The sequence below is a fragment of the Triturus cristatus genome, chromosome 4_2 (genome assembly GCF_964204655.1).
Source record: "Triturus cristatus chromosome 4_2, aTriCri1.1, whole genome shotgun sequence".
Lineage (NCBI taxonomy): Eukaryota > Metazoa > Chordata > Amphibia > Caudata > Salamandridae > Triturus > Triturus cristatus.
The window spans coordinates 215,155,261-215,176,834 of record NC_140586.1 but is presented as its reverse complement, the minus strand read 5'-3'; the positions used below and the strand labels follow the sequence as shown (position 1 = coordinate 215,176,834).

Here is a 21,574-nt window from a genome sequence, read left to right as displayed (position 1 = left end):
CAGCAGGCACAGGGGGCCTATGCATGCCCGCCACCCAGCTCCCTGAGACAGATATGTGGAGAGGTTTACACTGCACGTGTCAGGCTGGCCGTCGCAAAACAGCTGGCCAAAGTGACTTGCACAGTGTAAACTGGTGGAGTGAGCAAAACTCCCATGCTTCCAATCAGCAGCAGTGCCCCGCCCCCAATCAGTGCTCAGGCTGGGAGCAGTGAAAAAGAAAACGGTAATTCATTTTATTTCCGTTTTATTTTTCACTTTTTCTGCACTGGCTGCTGGGGAGCGTAACTCCTCCTCCCTAATGAGGGGGGGCACAGCTGCTTGTCACCAGATGACACAGCAAAGTCCTATAGTCTGGCCGAAATAGCCTCTAAGAGATTCAATCTATTGACTTCCACTAAAGACACAGAGAACTTCCTCACACATGCCAGCATTTTAAAACTGGGAAGTGGGAGATTTTGAAAATAAATCGGGGGTATGTATTTTTCCGTAAGCTAAAATCAAGCCATGACTGCAAACTTAGTCTAATCTCAATAGTCTAGGACTGTACTGTGCAGGTACAATAGACATGTCTCTCTTTTTGATCCCTTATCTGAGGTGATGTCATTCTTTGAATGTAAACCACTTGGATATCATAGGTTTGACAAGTGACAAGTGGGCTTTTTCTTTATAATATCATACTTCTCTAGCATGGATATTTTATATATTTATATGCTTGAATCATTCATTCCCTGTCATCCGGCTGGGAATCCCCGGTAATCTTAAATAACGGTAACCTGTGCTAAAATGGCCATAGGCCTCAATAACAATGTTTGTTTAGTAGCGCATCCACGTAATTTTAAGTAACCCAAGCTCCAACCAATGAGATGAAAGTGCTAGTTCTCCTACTCCCCCCCCCCCCCTCCCAGAGGCCACCATAGCTCAGATTTCATAGGACAAAGTGTGAGAAAAGCATATAATAAATGAGCTTCTGACAGGGAAGAGGGAGGGTTGCATGTGAATATATGAAAGATACCGACGTTGGAGAACCGAGTTACAGATAAGTAACTAGTTTTTTTCCATCTCTATATCTTATACATATTCACATGCTTCAATCAGAATAGTAAGCAGTACACAATAATCATAAGAAATATAAGGAAACGGAAATCAGGCACACAGGTTACAGAGGGCAGACTGTACCACTGCTGACTTGATTTGTGAAAGTGTCTGCTCCTCCAGGTAGCTGCACTGCATATTCCTTGCAAAGGCGCATTAGCATAGAGTGCTACAGTATGCTTCTGATAGAATGTGCCCAAGCTCTCCACTGGTATAGACACTTCACCTTGTTGTGGCAGAAGGTGTGAGATGCTGATAGCCAACATGCTATTCCCTGTTTTGGACAGGGGGCACCCAGTCCTTGGGTGGCTGAAAGATACAAACAGTTGGTCCGAAAATCAATTTTTTTTTATCTTGTCTATGTGAAACCTGAGGCTCCTGCGCACAACAACCAAGTACAATTGCTTTTCTGCTGATGTTGGTTGATTTGGGACGAAAGACAGCAGAATGATAGGTTTATTTAGGTGAATATGAATAGAAAGGAATGGTTTCTTGCCTGTAATTCTAGTACTCTCTCAGGGTTATCTCCTTGAAATCATTAGCACTGAATAGTCCCACCTACGTGCCGGGATCCCGTTGCAGTTCTTTCAAAGTCACATCTACTTTGCCTTACTTCGGAAAGGCCAGGGAACATATGTGACAGATATTTTAACATGCTATATTTTTGCAGCCTTAAAAAGAGGCTATATTGCCAATGTTTATGGACTTACTTTAAAATTTAGAAGGAAAAAAGGGTCAGCTATTAAAAATCACAAAAACAAAATTGAAAAGTGATCTTTTAAAAAATATCCTTACAAACTCTTTTTACTTTTTTTTAAAGTAAGCTAAGGAATAATACATAGCAATGTAGCCTGTATAGACTGCCGCATTGAAACAATGTAAATAGGACATGTGCCATTAAGAGCCTTCTGACCACCAGTGTCCCATCATGCCCTGAAGATGGCAGTTTTCTCATTTCTTTTAGATAAGCTACACAGTAGTATAGTGGTATGTATGTATTATCTGTTCCGTAGAGGAGGAGGGAGGGTTGCTTATGATTTCAGTGGAGATTCTCCTGAGAGATAACTAGGATTACAGGTGAGAAAAAATTCCTTCTCTCTCAGGGATCTCCTTTGATAATCATAATCACTGAATAGATTCACAAAATGATCCCCAAACGGAGAAAAGTAAAATTAGGCAAACAGATTCTTTAGAGATGCTTGCCCCATATGGACATCAAGCCTATACACAATAGTATCTCGTAAAGGTGTGAACTGATCTCCAATTTGCAGCCTTGTAAATCTCAGCAATTGAGATGTTCCTAAGCAAAGCAGCCGTAGCTGATTTACCCCTGGTGGGTTGGGCCTTAGGTTTGCCATATAGAGTTTTGTTTGCTTTTTAATAACAAAGTATTATGCAGTAGACAATCCATCTACATAAGGACTGTTTGAAAGTGGCCTATCCTGTCCCTAGAGTACCATAGTTTGATTTTCTCAAACATTTTATCCTATCTATATAGAACCTCACACTCTCTTAACATCGAGAGTGTGGATAGATCTCTCTGCAGAAGAAAAGAGGTTTTGAAAGAATGTAGGTAAAGTAGTGTTCTGATTGACATGGAAATCTAAGGCTACGTCCAGGAGGAATTTAGGATGGGTCCTCATCAATATCCTGTTGCTATGGAATACTGTGTAAGGTTTATGTGAACAGAGAGCCTGTATTTTGCTAACTCTGCAAGCTGAAATAATGGCTACCAAGAAGTAAGCCTTCCAAGAGAGGTGTTGGTGAGATGCTTTATGAATGGGCTTGAAGGGAGGGCCCATCAGGTGAGAGAGGACAATGTTTAGTTCCCATAGAGCAGATGGTCTCCTGAGGGGAGAATATATCCTCTTAATGCCTTCCAGAAAATCTTTAATGACAGGCATTGTGAAAAAGGCACCTTGTGAAGGACATTTTTCGATAAGCTGTGATAGCTGCAAGATGTATTCTAATTGACGAGAAATTCAATTTCGCTTTAGTGAGATGGAGAAGATATGGAAGAATAGCCTCTTCCTGACATTCAAGAAGGTTAACATTGTTCTCAGAACCCCAGACGAAGAACCTCTTCCATTTGAAGGAATAGGAAGTCCTTGTAGATGGTCTCTTGGCTTCTGTTAGCACATCCATGCATTCCTGAGGAACGTTTAAGTGGCCATATTGTATGAGTTCAGGAGCCATGCAGCCAAGTTCAGAAATGGAAGGTTGGGATGTTGAATCTGGCCTTTGAACTTATGAAGAAGATCCGGTCTGCACTGCAGCTTCTTGTGTCGACACTTGTGAAGGAGATCCATGTACCACCACTATAGAGGCCATTCCAGAGCAATGAGAATAATTCTGCCTTTCGAGTGTGAGAACTCGATGATCACTGTTAGCAGTAGGGGAACTGGAGGAAATGTGTAAAGAAATTTGCCTGACCAGTCGATGCATAGGGCATTCCCCAGTGTGCCTGGTTGGTGGAACCTCGTGACGAAGCTTAGGCATTTCCTGTTTTCTCAGTTTGCAAAAAGATCTATTTGGGGAAAACTCCAATCGGAGAAGATGGTGTGAAGTACAGCGTTGTTTAGAACCCGTTTGTAGTTTTCTGGAATAATTCTGCTGAGAGCGTCTGCTTGAGAATTCTGGGTTCCCGTAAGATGGACCACTGTAATCTTGAGATTCCTGGAAATGAGCCAGTTCCAGATTGCTTGTGTTTTGAGGGACAGCTATCTGGATCTTATCCCACTCTGCTTGTTCAGATAATGCATGGTTTTCGTATTGTTCGCCTGAACAAGGAGAGAGTCTGTTCTGTTCTGAATGACGGAAGGAAAGCCTTCAGGACTAGATGTACTGCCCTCAGTTCCAGAAGGTTCATGTGTTAAGGCTGTTGCTTGTGACCACTTGCCTTGAATCTGTAGATTGTCCATATGGGCACCCTAACCTGTCAAGGAGGCATCCTTCACTATGGTTTGGGCTGGAATGTCTTGGTGGAAAGTCATCCCTTTGAAGAGATTCTCTGACTGGCGACACTATGTGAGAGATTGTTTGAGTGGCGAAAAGCACTCTGTCTTCCCATCTTCCTGAGGTCTGATCCGATTGATCTTCCAGGCATTGTTGGAGAGGCCGCATAAAGAGACTATGAACATGCACAACGCCACTAAACCCAGGAGAGAAGAGACTTGTCTAACTGTTGGATGGGATGTTTTCTTCATATTGCAACATTTCTGAAGGATAGATAATGAACTCTCCTCCGAAGGACACATTTTTGTGTGTAGTGTGTCTATAACTGCACTCAGGTAATGAAGAAATTGAACAGTGTTGAGAGGGACTTGTTGTGATTCACATGCAGACCTAGTCGATGAGAGTCATGACGGTTAGGTGATAATGTTGGCTTGCTTGCTGATAGGTAGATGCCTCAATGAGCAATCGCCCTGATATGGACAGACGAAGATCCTCATTTTCCTAAGGTGGGCTGCTACAACTGCCATGCATTTGGAAAAAGTTTGCGGTGCACACTTGAGGCCGAAGAGAAGGACCTTGTATTGATAGTGGTCTTTGCCTACAACGAAGCTGTGGAATTTTCGACGTTTTTTAGCTATTGAGATGTGAAAATTAGCCTCTTGCAGGTCTATCGAGCAAAGCCAGTCCCCTTGATGGAGTTGTGGATAGATCTGATGAAGAGCCAGCATTATGAATTTTTATTTGCAAACTCATTTGTTCGCTTTTTGAGGTCCAAAATGGGTCTGTATTCGTTTTTGGGTCCCTTTTTCTTCTTCACCAGAAAATAACGGGAAACAATTCCCGTTCCTTTCAAATGAGGGTGGTCCTTTTCCATCGCCTGTTTCTGTAAAAAGATGGATCTTGTTGTAGTTGATCCCGTTGGAAAAGGGAAATTTTCTTCAGTGGAATAGATGGTGATGGACACTTGAATCTGAGACAGTATCCTTGCTCTACAATATTCAGCACTATTTATTGGTAGTTATCTTTTGCCACTCTTGCAAGATAGACATCATGCTTCCCCTTACCTGAGTATTACTCATTGTTTGCCACTCATTGTTTTAGTGACTTGGGCCGATGATATCTGTCCTCCTCTGCTTCTTGACTGACGGCGCTGTTGTTGAGGCCTTTGTGGCTGAGATGTTTGTAGTTACTACTGTCCTGAAGACCAATGAGGGATTTGAGCTGTCTGGTGGAAAAAGCAGCAGTTATAAGACCTATAGGAATGTCTTCTATATGCTCTCCTTTTTTCCAATCCAACTGCTTTAAGGGTGACAAATTCAAACTCACCCTAGGCATCTCATTGTCAGCATGAGAGCCAAACAAGGTATTACCAGAAAAAGGCAGGTTGAAAATACCATGTTGGGCTTCGGGTTTCAAGCTTGTTAGTCTCAACCAAGAAGGGCGCCAAAGAGCCAGGCCATGACAGTAGCCATACACTGCTACAGTGGAGGAATCTGCTGCAGCACTGATAACCTGGTTCAACATCATCATGCCTTTATTGACAGTCTCTTAGAAATCCTGACGCTTTTCTCTGGGAAGATCGCCTATGAATTGTTGAATGGAGTTCCAAAGAGAGCCTGTCATAGTGTTGTAGGAGAGCAGTAGCACTAGCAGCTTCCATGGAAACTGCAGAGCTTTCACAGACGTTCCTTCCCACTGAATCCAGTTGCTTGCTCTCCTTATCTGGAGGTACCGTAGAAGATGGCGCAGTGGCATGACGATTCCAAGCTGCTGAAAGAACGACTGAGTCTGGAATTGGGTCTGTGTGAAGAAAGGACGGATCTTGGTACTGTGGTCTGTATTTCTTTTGGAGGCATGAAGGAGAACGCTTTACAGTAGCCAGAGTCAGGTAAAGCTCCATAGTTCGTTCAAGAAGTCCTAGAACCAAAGGTAGTAGTGGTCTAGATGCGGGCCTTTGATGTAGTGTCTGAAGATTACCAACATGGATGTTGTAGTAGTCAGTAAATCTGTATTCAATTTGTTAGCTTCCCTGATAAGAATTTCCTAGAAGGTGTTAATATCATCTGTTGGTGATATTCTCAGTGGCGGAGAATCCATTAAGGTAGGTTAATACAATCCTGAAGATAACGTATGGCGATATCGGGAAGATGTTGATCTAGATGTAGAGTATCTTCTCCATCTTGAATGATGGTGTCTTGAACGATGCCAACGATCTGATGTTGACCTTGACCTAGATCTATAGGAGTGAGGTTTGGAATCATTAGTGTGAAGATATAGGGCACCTTGGTGTATGTGTCACCCTTTCAGCAGCTTGTGGTGGCAGAGAGACTGGCACAAATGGCACTGGAGGGAGAGCTGGAATAGTGAGCTGAGGAGGAGGATGTGAAGGCCGAGGAGTAGATTCAGCTGCAAGATGAGGCAATGTTGGTGAATCCAGAATGGTCACTAAGCTAGAGTACTCCGAATCAGAGTCTGAAGGAAGTCTGCGCATTTTCATCCATGAAAGCCACTCTGCTGTCTTGGTCAAGGCAGGTGCCTGATGGCTCGATGTCGAGCAGTGTCTCAACATTGAAGTTCTTGCCGTTGTATGGTGTCTCTGCATCGAAGTCCCCCTAGACATCGATGGTGGCCTCCTCCTCGACGTCATAAGAGTTCTTGACGTTGAACCAGCTCTTGAAGGTAAGCAAGTAGGTTCAGTACCTCTTCTCGGTGTCGAACGGGAGTGATGTCTTCCTCCAGATATTCTCTTTATGGATCGCCCCCCTGCAAGAGACCTCAGAGCTCGACTTAGGGGCACAGGTAGAGGGCGCAGTCTCTCCTTGTCCATCATAAGCCTCCCCAGCCCAGGAATCTTGCCATCTGCAGTGCTCCAGTTAGCCATGGAGGCACACTTTCTCTCTCTCCCTCAAAGTGCACATGTCCAGGGGTCATAAGAGTTTTGCAAACATAGGATACCGATCCTGTGCAGGTTTGTGTTCGCCATTTTTCTGGCGGTTCACAAAAAAGGATGGCATTTGCAAAAAAATAGATACATTTCCTGTTAGGAATTATCTACAAATGCTCTACGCCCTAAAGGACATCAAGTGAATTAGTTTAGAAAAACTGTGAGTGAGATTTTTGAGCTGATATACGCGCCAAGAGAAAAGCGGTTTTCTAGGAAATCAATCTATGGATTGGCTCGAATGGAAGCATCATGACCTTACTCAGGATAGTATTAAACTACCAGGGTACTGGTGGGCACTAAACAGGAGGAAATGCTCTTAAAAGTCCCTTCTTAAATTGTTTTGTTATCCTTGGTGTGAGAAGAGTGGTCAAATTATCCTCCGTTCTTTGAAATCATGAGACTTCTGCCAGACGGACTCACACTGACAAGTATTTAAGACCACTTTTGGCTAGCCTCGGTAAATATGTAAGTATTCGGTGAAGAGTTATAGTCGCTGAGTGGAATTCTTTGGTTCTGCACCAAACACAGAAACATTTCCATCTGCTGTTATAGATGTTGTGGTAGCTGGCACCTGGGCTTGTGCCAGGAAGTTTCTACATTCTGGTGTGAGATCAAGATAACCAATCCTAGATCGTCAGGCACCACGACGTTAGGTTTAACAATAGGATGTCATGATGTAGAATTTCTCCGTTGTGTCTGAAGAGGAGATTGGGGTGCATCTTCAGTGGTATTGATGGGTGTACAAATAGATTCAGGAGCTCAGTGAACCATTACTGGTGAGGCCAGGGCAGTGAGAATATGGGTACAGTTCTTGGGGCCCTGGGGCTCAGGGGAAATGGCAAAAAGGTGTATGCAAAGGCGATGGACCATTTGATCGAAAAGGCATTGCAATGGGACCTGCTGGCGTAACACTGGAATTTTTTGTTGACTATGTATGGCTGCGTGTTTTCAGCTGATCATTTCGACATCCAGGGAGGTGCTCCACAGCCATGTACAGGTGATGAGAAATAGTCTAGCCCCAAAGCTGTTAGGGCTCTTCCGAGAGAGGTTGACACTCTCTTCCTCCTTGCTTGGCAATGTAAACCATTGTCCATCGGAAGATGACCGCTTGACCTGCCAGTTTTTAGAAAAATACTTTTTGTCCGAGTCATAGGGCCCAAAGGTCCAGGACATTGAAATGGAGCATCTTCTTTCTGTTTGAGCAGAGAACTTTGGGGTGGACAGCTCTTGAGTATGAGCTCCCCAGCCATCCATGAATGCGTTAGTTGTGAGCACCACCCTGTCTAAATAAGGATGGAAAAAGAGGACTGTATTGAGATTTGTAGGGAATCTCCACAATAGCAGCCTGCTTGTGTCATCTTGTAGATTGGACTGTGCCATTCATGAGCCTTATATTTTGTTTCCATTAGCCATCCAGCTCTTGTTGGATGGGTCTTATTTGGAACCTGCAAAAGAATAAAATGACTATGCAAGATGGCATCAGGCCCAGCAGAGACTTGTACTGCCTGACCACGACTCATTGTCTGGTTTAGAAATCCTTTCCTATGACTTTGAGCTTCCTTGCTTTGTCCTATGAGGGAAAAACCTTTCCTAATTGGCTGTCTAGTATAGCTCCTAGGAATTGAAGTTTTAATTTGGTTCCATAAAGTATTTGTGTCAATGTTTAGTGTCAGTCCCAATCTGTGAAACAGGCTTATGCATGTGATCATAGTAGTTTTTGCTTCTTTCCTTGATGGAGCCTTGACCATTCATTCATCCAACTACGGGTACACTTTATGACCCCCTTGCCTGTGGAAAGCAGCAATCAGCACTAGGCATTTGGTAAATATCCGAAAATGCTGATCTGAGCTCAAAGGGAAGGGCCTTGAATTGGTAGTGCTGCCCTGCCACTGAAAAGCAGAGGCATTTCTGTGTCCGGTGTGGGATATGGATAACCACATCTTAAAAATCCAGGGAAGTCAGGTTGTCTCCTTCCTGGATCAACAGGACGACTTCTTGGGTGGTAACCATGCGAAAAAACAGTTTTTTCAAGAACTTGTTCAGTTCTCAGAGGTCTAGAATCAGCCTCCATTGTCCTGTTCTTATAATAAATTACCTGGAGTGAAATCCTTGGTTTGTCTGGGATCTTGGGACCATCTCTATCACTAACTTCTGGGGGCAAATTTTCAGTTTTAGCTCCCTCAAGTGAAGATGATGTTCTTTCTTGGGCGGGCAGACCGGTGGCTTCTGTACAAATTCCAATGCATGTCCTGAGTGTATAATTTGTCACACCTATGGAGTCGATGTTATGGACTCCCATGAGGGGATAAAAGGAAAATTCTACCCCCAAGCTGCTGAGACTGAGAGGGGTGGTGGGCAGTTGCAGGAAGTAAAGCTCTGTTTTGGTTGTTGTAGGAATGCCTTTTAGCGGGGCTCCTTTTCCACCTGGATGGTCTGCAATACCCTCGCCTTGGATCCGATTGATTGTGTACCCTTGCTCATATCCAATTTGTCGAGTGTGGTAATAGGGCCTGTTTTGATCCCAATACTGATTGAAGGCTCCCCTGTAAGCGTGGGATCTACTTGAGCCACGGAAAGTGGATGGACCGAGACATGTCCGTATCTATGTTAATATTCTCTGGGGCGTAATCCACATGTTTCCCAAAAAGGGTGAGACCATCAAAGGGCATATCAAGGATCTTTGCTTGGACCTCTGGATGGAAAACTGTAGATCCCACCCATCCCTACTGTCTTAACACCACTGCTCCTGCCAGCTGACAGAAGCCTGCTTTGGAATAGTTTATTGCTGCATCAATGACTGCTACAGAGGTTATTGCTCCTTCCTTGATTATTGCGATTACAGCTTCCTTCTCGTCCTCAGGAACGAGGTTTAATAGTGATGAGATGACATGCCACTGCTGACGATCTAAATGGTCCAATATAGCTAAAGCATTGGCAGCTTTGATTGATGTTGACACCATTGAACTAACTCTCTCTGGCCAAAATTATCAATTTGGAGGCCATCTCTGTCTAGAGGGGCTGATGATGGGGTGATCAGGTACTTTGATCTGTGTTGCTTTTGTTTACGGGTTTTGCTTTGGGTGACCTATGAAGCAGGCAGACGCTGAATCTGGGCCCTGTACTTTTTCTCCAGACATGGAACCACTGCTTGAACCATAGCAGATGTCCTCATCATTTTTAGGCCTTTAGTCTAGTCGTGGCCCAGAATAGGTATGGACTGTGTGGATTTGGTTTGCTGTTAAAAATCATAAAGAAAGCATTACTGCTCCACTGAAGCCATTGGGAGATTGAACTTTTTAGCAACTCTCTCCATTGGAGCATAAAACTGGGCTAAGTAAGTCGTCCAGATGGGAATCCGGTTGGGGGTGATTTATCGCATTCCTTGTGTAAGAAGTATTCGTCCCATTCCGAATCACTTCTGTCATCTACCTGTGGGAGCTCACAGTCTTCCTCCAAATCTGAAAACACAGAATCTGATGAGTCTTCATCCCTCAAGACTTTGAGTCGGCGGGACCAGTGGTTGTTTGAAATATAGGTAGTGGAGCTGGGGGCGGAGGCGGAGGTAGAATAGGTGCAGTAGGTACTAAGGGTGGGGCAGGCGTAGGTTGCCCTGTAGGTTGCAAAAGAAGTACATTTTGAAAAATGTCCATCATGTGTTGAAATTTTGACAAAAATGTGACAAACACCTGCATGACCATTGGCTGTCTGCTATAACATGGAGGTCAATAAGAAAGAGGAGAGTTGCCAACTATGAAGATCTGGGGTTAATACTCTTAGTCCTGATAGATGTTTTCTAGGGCTTCGACCTCAAACTCTGGAATGTAACGCACATCCAGTTGAGTAAGACTGTAGGCAGTCTCCCAGGCATCTTGGTCGCTGCGGTCTGTCTCCAGTTCATGTCCACTATCTGAGACGGTAGGCTTGCTGTCACCTTTATACTTAGCAAGGTAACTTGCATTGGAAAATCCACTGTCTATGTTGTGACAATTGCAGGGTAGTGGTTGGAGATAGGAGTGTGGCGCCACTCAGTAAATTATCATAAGGGTGTGTACATTGTATAAATTTTGATAACAGTGCTGGTTTGGTTTGCACTGTTCCTGGATGTCAAGGTATCAACCGTATCATCGTCAACGTTAATGGTATCATCGTCAATGGTGTCATTGAGTGAAGAAGGAAGGGACATCCTTGGAGTGATAGTCAGCAGTGTTGTCGTCAATGATCGTTTCACCACGAATTATGGTTTTGTTGTCTAAGATCTAATGGTCGTCAACAAGGACTATCCCACGGATGTCTGCTATGGATACCTCTGTATTCACTGGACATTTGTAGATGCCGTGGATCCTATATAGAAAGGACAAAAGACGTGAAGCTCCAGGTGAACACTTTGATTAACTAAGGAAAGGCCTTCTCCTGTCCTAGTAAGAGATCACAATTTGCGTAATTGCTGTCATCACTTTCTGTCATATCAAAGCTAGCTGCACTCTTTGGAGAAGAGTTACAGCTCATTCGAGGCGGGGCATGCAGCAACATTGAATCTGTACTCAGATGTAAAGCACAGCGGTCACATGGAAGAGCCAACACAATTTCATAACACAATATTGTTTGAATTAAAAAGCAAAGGGGGGCTCGGACTACTGATAGAAAGTAGGAATACCAATATCTCAAAACATTAAAAAAGTTCCCACCTCCAACTCATATTTAGCAGCTGGTAAATATATAGCTTGCTTTCCACACTATTATTACAAATGTACAAAAGTATAATTATTTGCATCAATACAAAACCCCATATCCAACACACACCCATACTTACATGCTCACACACTTATTACAGTAAAGTTTCTAGTACAGAGAGGATCATATACAGTAAACGGTCCTTGATTACAAGACTCGGAGGCACTTTGGTCCATGTCAAGCAAAGCAAACTCAAAGAGATGATGGACGTAGCGCTGAAACTTTTCAGACACTCACCCCCAGTCACAGATCTGGGTTTAATCCATCATCATTCTTAAGCTCACTCCACCACCCCAGTTCAGACATGGCAATATGCAAATCAGTCTGACCCTGTGTCTCATGGGAACAGTCCAGCCCGAACTGCCAAGCCATGTCTGCCCTGGACTGGAAACAAGCATCCTGGGACCGGTTGCGGGTTCATAACCCTCATCAGCCAGGCTATCTTGAATCCAGTGGCAAAGTAAGCAAGGGACCCACGTCTGGGCATACCCTGCCAACTTAGGGCGAACAAAGCAAACTTAAAGAGATGATGGACGGAGCGCTGAAACTTTTCAGACACTCACCCCCAATCACAGATCTGGGTTGAATCCATCATCATTCTTTAGCTCACTTGACCACCTCAGTTCAGACCCAGCTATATGCAAATCCGTCTTGACCCTGTGCCTCATGGGAACAGTCCAGCCTGAACTGCCAAGCCAGGTCTTCCCTGAACCGGAAATAAGCATCCTGGGACCAGTTTCTGGGTAACCCCCTTCATCAGCCTGGCTAGCTTGAATCCAGTGGCAAAGTGAGCAAGGGACCCACGTCTGGGCATACCCTGCCAACTTAGGGCAAACAAAGCAAACTCAAAGAGATGATGGACGGAGCGCTGAACCTTTTCAGACACTCACCCCCCAGTCACAGATCTGGGTTGAATCCATAATCATTCTTTAGCTCACTTCACCACCTCATTGGGCGCAGGGTCAAGACTGATTTGCATATGGCTGGATCCAAACTGGAATGGCATGGTCAGCAAAAAAACTATGGATTTAGGCCCAGATCTCTGTACTGGGGTGAATGTATGACATTGTTCTACATTCTGTCCATCATTTTTTCTTTTTGCATTTGTCACCCCGAGTGGGACGGGTATGCCCAGACGTGGGTCCCATGCTCTTTATGCCACTGGAGTCAATGTATCCTGGCTGATGAGGGCTGAAAGCCCGAAACCGGTCCTAGATGCTTGTTTACAGTCCAAGGAGGACCTGGCCTGGCAGTTCGGACTGGACTGTTCCCATTGGGCGCAGGTTCAGGACTGATTTGCATATGGCTGGTTCCAAACTGGAATAGCATGTTCAGCAAAAAAACGACGGATTTAGGCCCAGTCCTCTGTACTGGGGTGAATGTATGACATTGTTGTGTATTCTTCTTGCATTTGTCACCCTGAGTGGGACGGGTATGCCCAGACGTGGGTCCCGCGCTCTCCATGCCACTGGAGTCAAGCTATCCTGGCTGTTGAGGGCTGAAAGCCCGAAACCGGTCCTGGGAGGCTTGTTTCCAGTCCAAGGAGGACCTGGCCTGGCAGTTCAGGCTGTACTGATCCCATTGGGCGCAGGGTCAAGACTGATTTGCATATGGCTGGGTCCAAACTGGAATGGCATTGTCAGCAAAACAACAATGGATAGGCCCAGTTCTCTGTTCTGGGGTGAATGTATAACATTGTTCTGCATTCTGTCCATCAATTGTTCTTTTTGCATTTGTCCCCTGAGTGGGACGGGTATGCCCAGACGTGGGTCCCGTGCTCTCCATGTCACTGTAGTCAAGCTATCCTGGCTGATGAGGGCTGAAAGCTTTAAACCGGTCCTAGCATGCTTTTTTCCAGTCCAAGGAGGACCTGGCCTGGCAGTTCGGGCTGGAGTGTTACCATTGGGCGCAGGGTCAAGACTGATTTGCATATGGCTGGTTCCAAACTAGAATGACATGGTCAGCAAAAAAACGATGGATTTAGGCCCAGATCTCTGGACTGGGGTGAATGTATGACATTGTTCTGCATTCTGTCCATCAATTGTTCTTTTTGCATTTGTCACCCGAGTGGGACGGGTATGCCCAGACGTGGATCCCGTGCTCTCCATGCCACTGGAGTCAAGCTATCCAGGCTGATGAGGGCTGAAAGCCCGAACCGGTCCTGGGATGCTTGTTTCCAGTCCAAGGAGGACCTGGCCTGGCAGTTCGGGCTGGATTGTTCCCATTGGGCGCAGGGTCCAGACTGATTTGCATATGGCTGGGTCCAAACTGGAATGGAATTGTCAGCAAAAGAACGATGCATTTAGGCCCAGTCCTCTGTACTGGGGTGAATGTATGACATTGTTCTGTATTCTGTCCATCAATTGTTCTTTTTGCATTTGTCACCCCGAGTGGGACGGGTATGCCCAGACGTGGGTCCCGCGCTCTCCATGTCACTGGAGTCAAGCTATCCTGGCTGATGAGGGCTGAAAGCCCGAAACCGGTCCTGGGATGCTTGTTTCCAGTCCAAGGAGGACCTGGCCTGGCAGTTCGGGCTGGACTGATCCCATTGCGCGCAAGGTCAAGGCTGATTTGCATATGGCTGGGTCCAAACTGGAATGGCATTGTCAGCAAAAAAACAATGGATTTAGGCCCAGTTCTCTGTACTGGGGATGCTTGTTTCCAGTCCAAGGAGGACCTGGCCTGGCAGTTCGGGCTGGAGTGTTACCATTGGGCGCAGGGTCAAGACTGATTTGCATATGGCTGGGTCCAAACTAGAATGGCATGGTCAGCAAAAAAACAATGGATTTAGGCCCAGTTCTCTGTACTGGGGTGAATGTATGACATTGTTCTGCATTCTGTCCATCAATTGTTCTTTTTGCATTTGTCACCCGAGTGGGACGGGTATGCCCAAACGTGGGTCCCATGCTCGCCATGCCACTGTAGTCAAGCTATCCTGGCTGATGAGGGCTGAAAGCCCGAAACCGGTCCTGGGATACTTGTTTCCAGTTCAAGGAGGACCTGGCCTGGCAGATCGGGCTGGACTGTCCCCATTGGGTGCAGGGTCAGGACTGATTTGCATATGGCTGGGTCCAAACTAGAATGGCATGGTCAGCAAACAAATGATGGATTTAGGCCCAGATCTCTGTACTGGGGTGAATGTATGACATTGTTCTGCATTCTGTCCATCAATTGTTCCTTTTGCATTTGTCCCCCGAGTGGGATGGGTATGCCCAGACGTGGATCCCGTGCTCTCCATGCCACAGGAGTCAAGCTATCCTGGCTGATGAGGGCTGAAAGCCGAAACCGGTCCTAGCATGCTTGTTTCCAGTCCAAGGAGGACCTGGCCTGGCAGTTCGGGCTGGTTTGTTCCCATTGAGCGCAGGGTCAAGACTGATTTGCATATGGCTGGGTCCAAACTGGAATGGCATGGTCAGCAATAAAACGATGGATTTAGGCTCAGATCTCTGTACTGGGGTGAATGTATGACATTGTTCTGCATTCTGTCCGTCAATTGTTCTTTTTGCCATGTCAAGCAAACCCAGAAAAAAAAATCAACACATATTTCATTGAACTCCAAACAGTGCATCCCACCTTCTTCAAGACAAAATACATTCATATACAGAAAAATCTCGAAGTTGTCTTTTTTTTTCTATGAAGGATAAATAATAAATGCAAAAATCCCATACATTATTATAAACATATAAATGTTTAAAAAACAATCCTTTATAATTTATAGTTATAATATTTACACGTTCTTATAAGTAATCAAAACAATTTCATCTAATTTAATATTAGTGAGCAAAAGTCATTTCAAATTTGAGACTCTCTCCCCTACTAAATCCATATAGAAATAGAAAGAGGTCAAAGCCCACATGCAGGTGCCAAAAAATAAGAAAGTGACTAGAACATGCAACTCACATGTCTTAAGGCATGAAGACTTACAGGTACTAGTTCGAAGATTTTCATTTCCCAAGTGCTAATGACTACAAGTTTGGAGTGAATGTGCTTGGGTAAATTTATATCAGAGTTTTTTCATTATGGGATCTTATTTGATATTCCTAAACATTAGAATATCTCTGCACATTTATTACATCGAGTTTCCAGTGTGTGTGTGGAGATACTTCGCTGTTTGTAGTTTAAGATAGAATACCCATGATGGGGAACTAGGAATAAAGGTAACATTTCTTTCTCCTTCACTGGAGTCACTCTGAATCTGTACGAATGTGGGATCCCTGGATCCCCCACATGTTCAGAGATATTTTAATGTTTATTCATTTAATTAAGATACTCTTGATGGAGTACTAGTGTTACAGGTGAGTAATATTTTAATTTGTGCTGACTTGGCTTTCCAAATGGCCTTCATGCTTGTCTGGTGGCAGTGCCCAGGTTGGAATATTTCCTTTGTCATCACTCTATTCGCAAGGTAAATTAGACTTGCGGATTCAAAGGAATGTTGAAGATGGCTACCTATCTGCATCCCAGAAACAGTCATACTTTATGCTGGCTCAAAACATCACCTTTATGGGACAGTGTTTAATTCCACCATGGAGGTTCCATAAAAAGCTAATTCTTCTACTTGCTTGAGATGTGCAGTCTATATACCACACAGGACTCCTTCCTTGACTGCTTGGGCTCTCAACACATTGTATCCTTGCAATATGTTGAAGTGCTTCTACATATTCACCTATATGAGAAGACTGAGGCGGTAAAAGGGATGTCTGTAGACACCTACCACTTGCATGTCAATATTGTACGGCATGGGGCAATGTGCCCTGTGTTGTACTAGGTGTATAAAGTCATATTTGAACTTGCAAATATCCTCAAAAAATCTTCTTGTAAGAAACAGAGCACCACTGGAGACTGAGGCCCACCAGACCCCTTCAGCATGGTAAAATACATAAATACCTGCGGGAATCTGTACCATATGAATATGAAATAACAAGAGGCAAACTAAGAGGAGTCCAAGAAAACTACTCTGCCAAGGGTTTCGGATTTGAAATTCCCGGTTCAACCCAAAATGCAGTCCACTATCTCGGGGCATTGAACAAGAACCAAAGCACAATTTAAGGTGGGATCGTAATGGAGAAGCCTCTTATGACTGAAGGAGGTGCTAAATGCAGAGGACACATTCCTGCGGTGGAAGAACCGGCACCGATGGATTGTCCTTCAGATTTAGAAATTAGAGGATTTTCTTTTACCGCCAGTACTAAATTAGACTATTTCTGCTGCCTGCAGGAATCTCCACTAAGAGAGATCATGAAAATGTTTCTGGAATCTACACCTCTGTAGATAACCATAGATAGGGAATTTTTCAAGCAGAAGTAAAGCTTAATATCTACTGTCCTTTAGTCGGGTGGAGAACGTTGAAGCGGATCGGTGTTTGTGGACATGTTGTCCTTGTGGTGTGGAAGGCAAGTGTTCTCTTGCTTGTCTTCCTTCCCACTCTCCTACTTTCCAGACTGGAAATGAAAAATCTCACATTGGATGAAATTCCTAGATGGTGCGATTGGCATAGACATTGAAGCCTTGATAGCATGTGTTTCAATGTCAGTCCTGATGGTACCAACCAGACGTAGTTATAAATCGGGTGCGGTGAAAATGCTGCTAATGATGCTCCCTACACCAGTTTCTGGATCTTTCCCGGGGAGGGTCAAAAGTGGTCTAAAAACCATTGAGGTGAAAATGAATTTCACTCACTAAACATATTGCTGTGAGCGGTACCAGTGGTCCCTTCTGTCTCTCCCCAGGTTATCGCGCCTTGAAACTCTATTTAAAGGATGCGATTCTGCACAAACGTGAATGCAGAAGAGAAGTTATTTGGCTGTAATGCCACTTCTCTTGCATTGGCATCTTTCATAGCCTCCCAGAGCGAAGACCCTTTGGTAATGTGTTGACTTCCTAATTATTACTTCTTATATTATTACATTGGCCTTTGAGAGCATTTAAGATGGCTGATTTAGCAGCAGCACTACTTTCTTAAAGTGCCCACCTTAGGTGACAAACATGACCATTACTGTGATGGTATTTGGTACCAAGTTCCCCACCTGACGTACAAAAGCATTTACCTGTAGTAAAAATACTAACGCTGGGGGGGGAACAACCTTTACAACGCAACTGTTACAACGCACTACACTTACAACGCATTTTTTACAACGCATAATCCATTACAACGCACTACACTTACAACGCATGACACTACAACGCATTTTTAAAAAATACCTTTACAACGCATACCATTACAACGCCTACCAATACAACGCATAATATTACACTACACTATCCAACACTTACCCTACTGTTGCACCCCCTGGAGTTAGAATAGTAATTTTTACCCCTATACTATCCAACACTTACCCTACTGTTGCACCCCCTGGAGTTAGAATAGTAATTTTTACCCCTATACTATCCAACACTTACCCTACTGTTGCACCCCCTGGAGTTAGAATAGTAATTTTTACCCTATACTATCCAACACTTACCCTACTGTTGCACCCCCTGGAGTTAGAATAGTAATTTTTACCCCTATACTATCCAACACTTACCCTACTGTTGCACCCCCTGGAGTTAGAATAGTAATTTTTACCCCTATACTATCCAACACTTACCCTACTGTTGCACCCCCTGGAGTTAGAATAGTAAGTTTTACCCCTATACTATCCAACTCTTACCCTACTGTTGCACCCCCTGGAGTTAGAATAGTAATTTTTACCCCTATACTATCCAACACTTACCCTACTGTTGCACCCCCTGGAGTTAGAATAGTAATTTTTACCCCTATACTATCCAACACTTACCCTACTGTTGCACCCCCTGGAGTTAGAATAGTAATTTTTACCCCTATACTATCCAACACTTACCCTACTGTTGCACCCCCTGGAGTTAGAATAGTAATTGTTACCCCTATACTATCCAACACTTACCCTACTGTTGCACCCCCTTGAGTTAGAATAGTAATTTTTACCCCTATACTACCCAACACTTACCCTACTGTTGCACCCCATGGAGTTAGAATAGCAATTTTTACCCCTATACTATCCAACACTTACCCTACTGTTGCACCCCCTGGAGTTAGAATAGTAATTTTTACCCCTATACTATCCAACACTTACCCTACTGTTGCACCCCCTGGAGTTAGAATAGTAATTTTTACCCCTATACTATCCAACACTTACCCTACTGTTGCACCCCCTGGAGTTAGAATAGTAATTTTTACCCCTATACTACCCAACACTTACCCTACTGTTGCACCCCCTGGAGTTAGAAAAGTAATTTTTACCCCTATACTATCTAATACTTACCTTAAATGCAATTAAATATTATGCGTTGTAATGGTATGCGTTGTAATGGTATTTTTTAAAAATGCGTTGTAGTGTCATGCGTTGTAAGTGTAGTGCGTTGTAATGGATTATGCGTTGTAAAAAATGCGTTGTAAGTGCATGCGTTGTAAAAGTGTGCGTTGTAACGTCATACATCCACGCTGGGGAACTAGAATTACGGACAGGTAACCTTTACTGCGAAACCCAAATTCTCAATAGTATTTTGAGATTCTTTTTACTGTGAATCATTTTGACATGCTTGCTTTTTGAGCTGGTATGCTTGTCTTTCAGGATAGGCGTGTGGTCAGCCTGGACAGGATGCCACCGGGCACATCTTGGAGACGATCGAACCAGGCGGATACTGGATATGTCGAAGCTCAAGCGGTACCTGACATAAACCTCCAGCATTCCTTGCAATTTTACTGCTGAGGCCCGCACAAACCTTTGACCCTGCGCCTCACTTCTTCCTTCGGCACCCCTGTTACTCCACCAGAGACCCACACACAACTTTGCAATTTCACCCGAACTCTGACCTTCATACCCCTCTTATTACAGAAATAAGGCCTACAAATATTGATGTCCTGTAATCTAATTTGGAGACTAATACACAGCTCTTCATTCTGCTTCAATCCCTCCCTGCATCTTTTCTGTGCACGAGCATACACACAACCCTGCCAGTACGCCTCAGCACTGCCCTACAACAATCCTGCCTTTCCAGTCCAGCGACCTATGCACATTTCTGCCTGTGTACCTCAACCCTGCCTTACAGCATCGCTGCCTTTCCAGTCCAGCGAATCCTGCACGTTTCCGCCTGTGTACCTCAGCCCTGCCCTGCAGCATCCCTGCCTTTCCAGTCCAGCGACCCATGCACATTTCTGCCTGTGTACCTCAGCCCTGCCCTACAGCATCTCTGCCTTTCCAGTCCAGCGACCCATGCACATTTCTGCCTGTGTACCTCAGGCCTGCCCTACAGCATCCCTGCCTTTCAGGTCCACGAACCCATACACATTTCTGCCTGTGCCCCTCAGCCCTGCCCTACAGAATCCCTGACTTTCCAGTCCAGAGAACCGTGCACATTTCTACCTGCGCTCCTCAACCCTGCCCTACAGCATCCCTGCCTTTCCAGTCCAGCGACCTATGCACATTTCTGCCTGTGTACCTCAGCCCTGCCTTATAGCATCGCTGCCTTTCCAGTCCAGCGAATCCTGCACGTTTCTACATGTGTACCTCAGCCCTGCCCTGCAGCATCCCTGCCTTTCCAGTCCAGCGACCCATGCACATTTCTGCCTGTGCACCTCAGCCCTGCCCTACAGCATCTCTGCCTTTCCAGTCCCGCGATCCACGCACATTTCTGCTTGTGCACCTTAGCCCTACCCTACAGCATCCCTGCCTTTCCAGTCCAGCGACCCATACACATTTCTGCCTGTGCACCTCAGCCCTGCCCTACAGCATCCCTGCCTTTCCAGTCCAGCGACCCATACACATTTCAGCCTGTGCACCTCAGCCCTGCCCTACAGCATCCCTGCCTTTCAGGTCCACGAACCCATACACATTTCTGCCTGTGTCCCTCAGCCCTGTCCTACAGAATCCCTGACTTTCCAGTCCAGAGAACCGTGCACATTTCTGCCTGCGCTCCTCAACCCTGCCCTACAGCATCCCTGCCTTTCCAGTCCAGCGACCGATGCACATTGCTGCCTGTGTACCTCAGCCCTCCCCTACAGGATCTCTGCCTTTCCAGTCCACGGCCCATGGACATTTTTGTCTGTGTACCCCAGGCCTGCCTTACAGCATCCCTGCCTTTCCAGTTCCGCGATCCATGCACATTTCTACCGGTGTACCTCAGCCCTGTCCTACAACATCTCTGCCTTTCCAGTCCCGCGACCCATGCACATTTCTGCTTGTGCACCTCAGCCCTGCCCTACAGCATCTCTGCCTTTCTATTCCAGCGACCCATACACATTTCTGCCTGTGCACCTCAGCCCTGCCCTACAGCATCCCTGCCTTTCCAGTCCCGCGACCCATGCACATTTCTGACTGTGTTCCTCAGCCCTGCCCTACAGCACCCCTGCCTTTCCAGTCCAGCGACCCATGCACATTTCTGCTTGTGCACCTCAGCCCTGCCCTACAGCATCTCTGCCTTTCTATTCCAGCGACCCATACACATTTCTGCCTGTGCATCTCAGCCCTGCCCTACAGCATCCCTGCCTTTCCAGTCCCGCGACCCATGCACATTTCTGCCTGTGTAACTCAGCCCTGCCCTACAGCATCCCTGCCTTTCCAGTCCAACGACTCATGCACATTTCTGTCCTGTGTACCTCAGCCCTGCCCTACAGCATCTCTGCCTTTCCAGTCCAGCGACCCATGCACATTTCTGCCCGTGTAACTCAGCCCTGCCCTACAGCATCCCTGCCTTTCCAGTCCAGCGACCCATGCACATTTCTGCCTTTGAACCTCAGCCCTGCCCTACAGCATCTCTGCCTTTCCAGTCCCGCGACCCATGCACGTTTCTGCCTGTGTACCTCAGCCCTGCCCTACTGCACCCCTGCCATTCCAG

At 45.4% G+C, this 21,574-nt stretch overlaps 1 protein-coding gene across 2 annotated transcripts in view; it reads left to right on the top strand.

Annotated features, from left to right (window-relative positions):
• The window catches only part of GRAP2 (GRB2 related adaptor protein 2), a 486,852-nt gene that overhangs the window by 450,908 nt on the left and 14,370 nt on the right, over nucleotides 1-21,574 (top strand). For both annotated transcript variants that reach the window (XM_085601255.1, XM_085601253.1), the window contains one exon: nucleotides 19,312-19,404. In XM_085601255.1, the coding sequence (XP_085457381.1) occupies nucleotides 19,312-19,404 (93 nt within the window). The remainder of the gene's footprint in view (nucleotides 1-19,311; nucleotides 19,405-21,574) is intronic.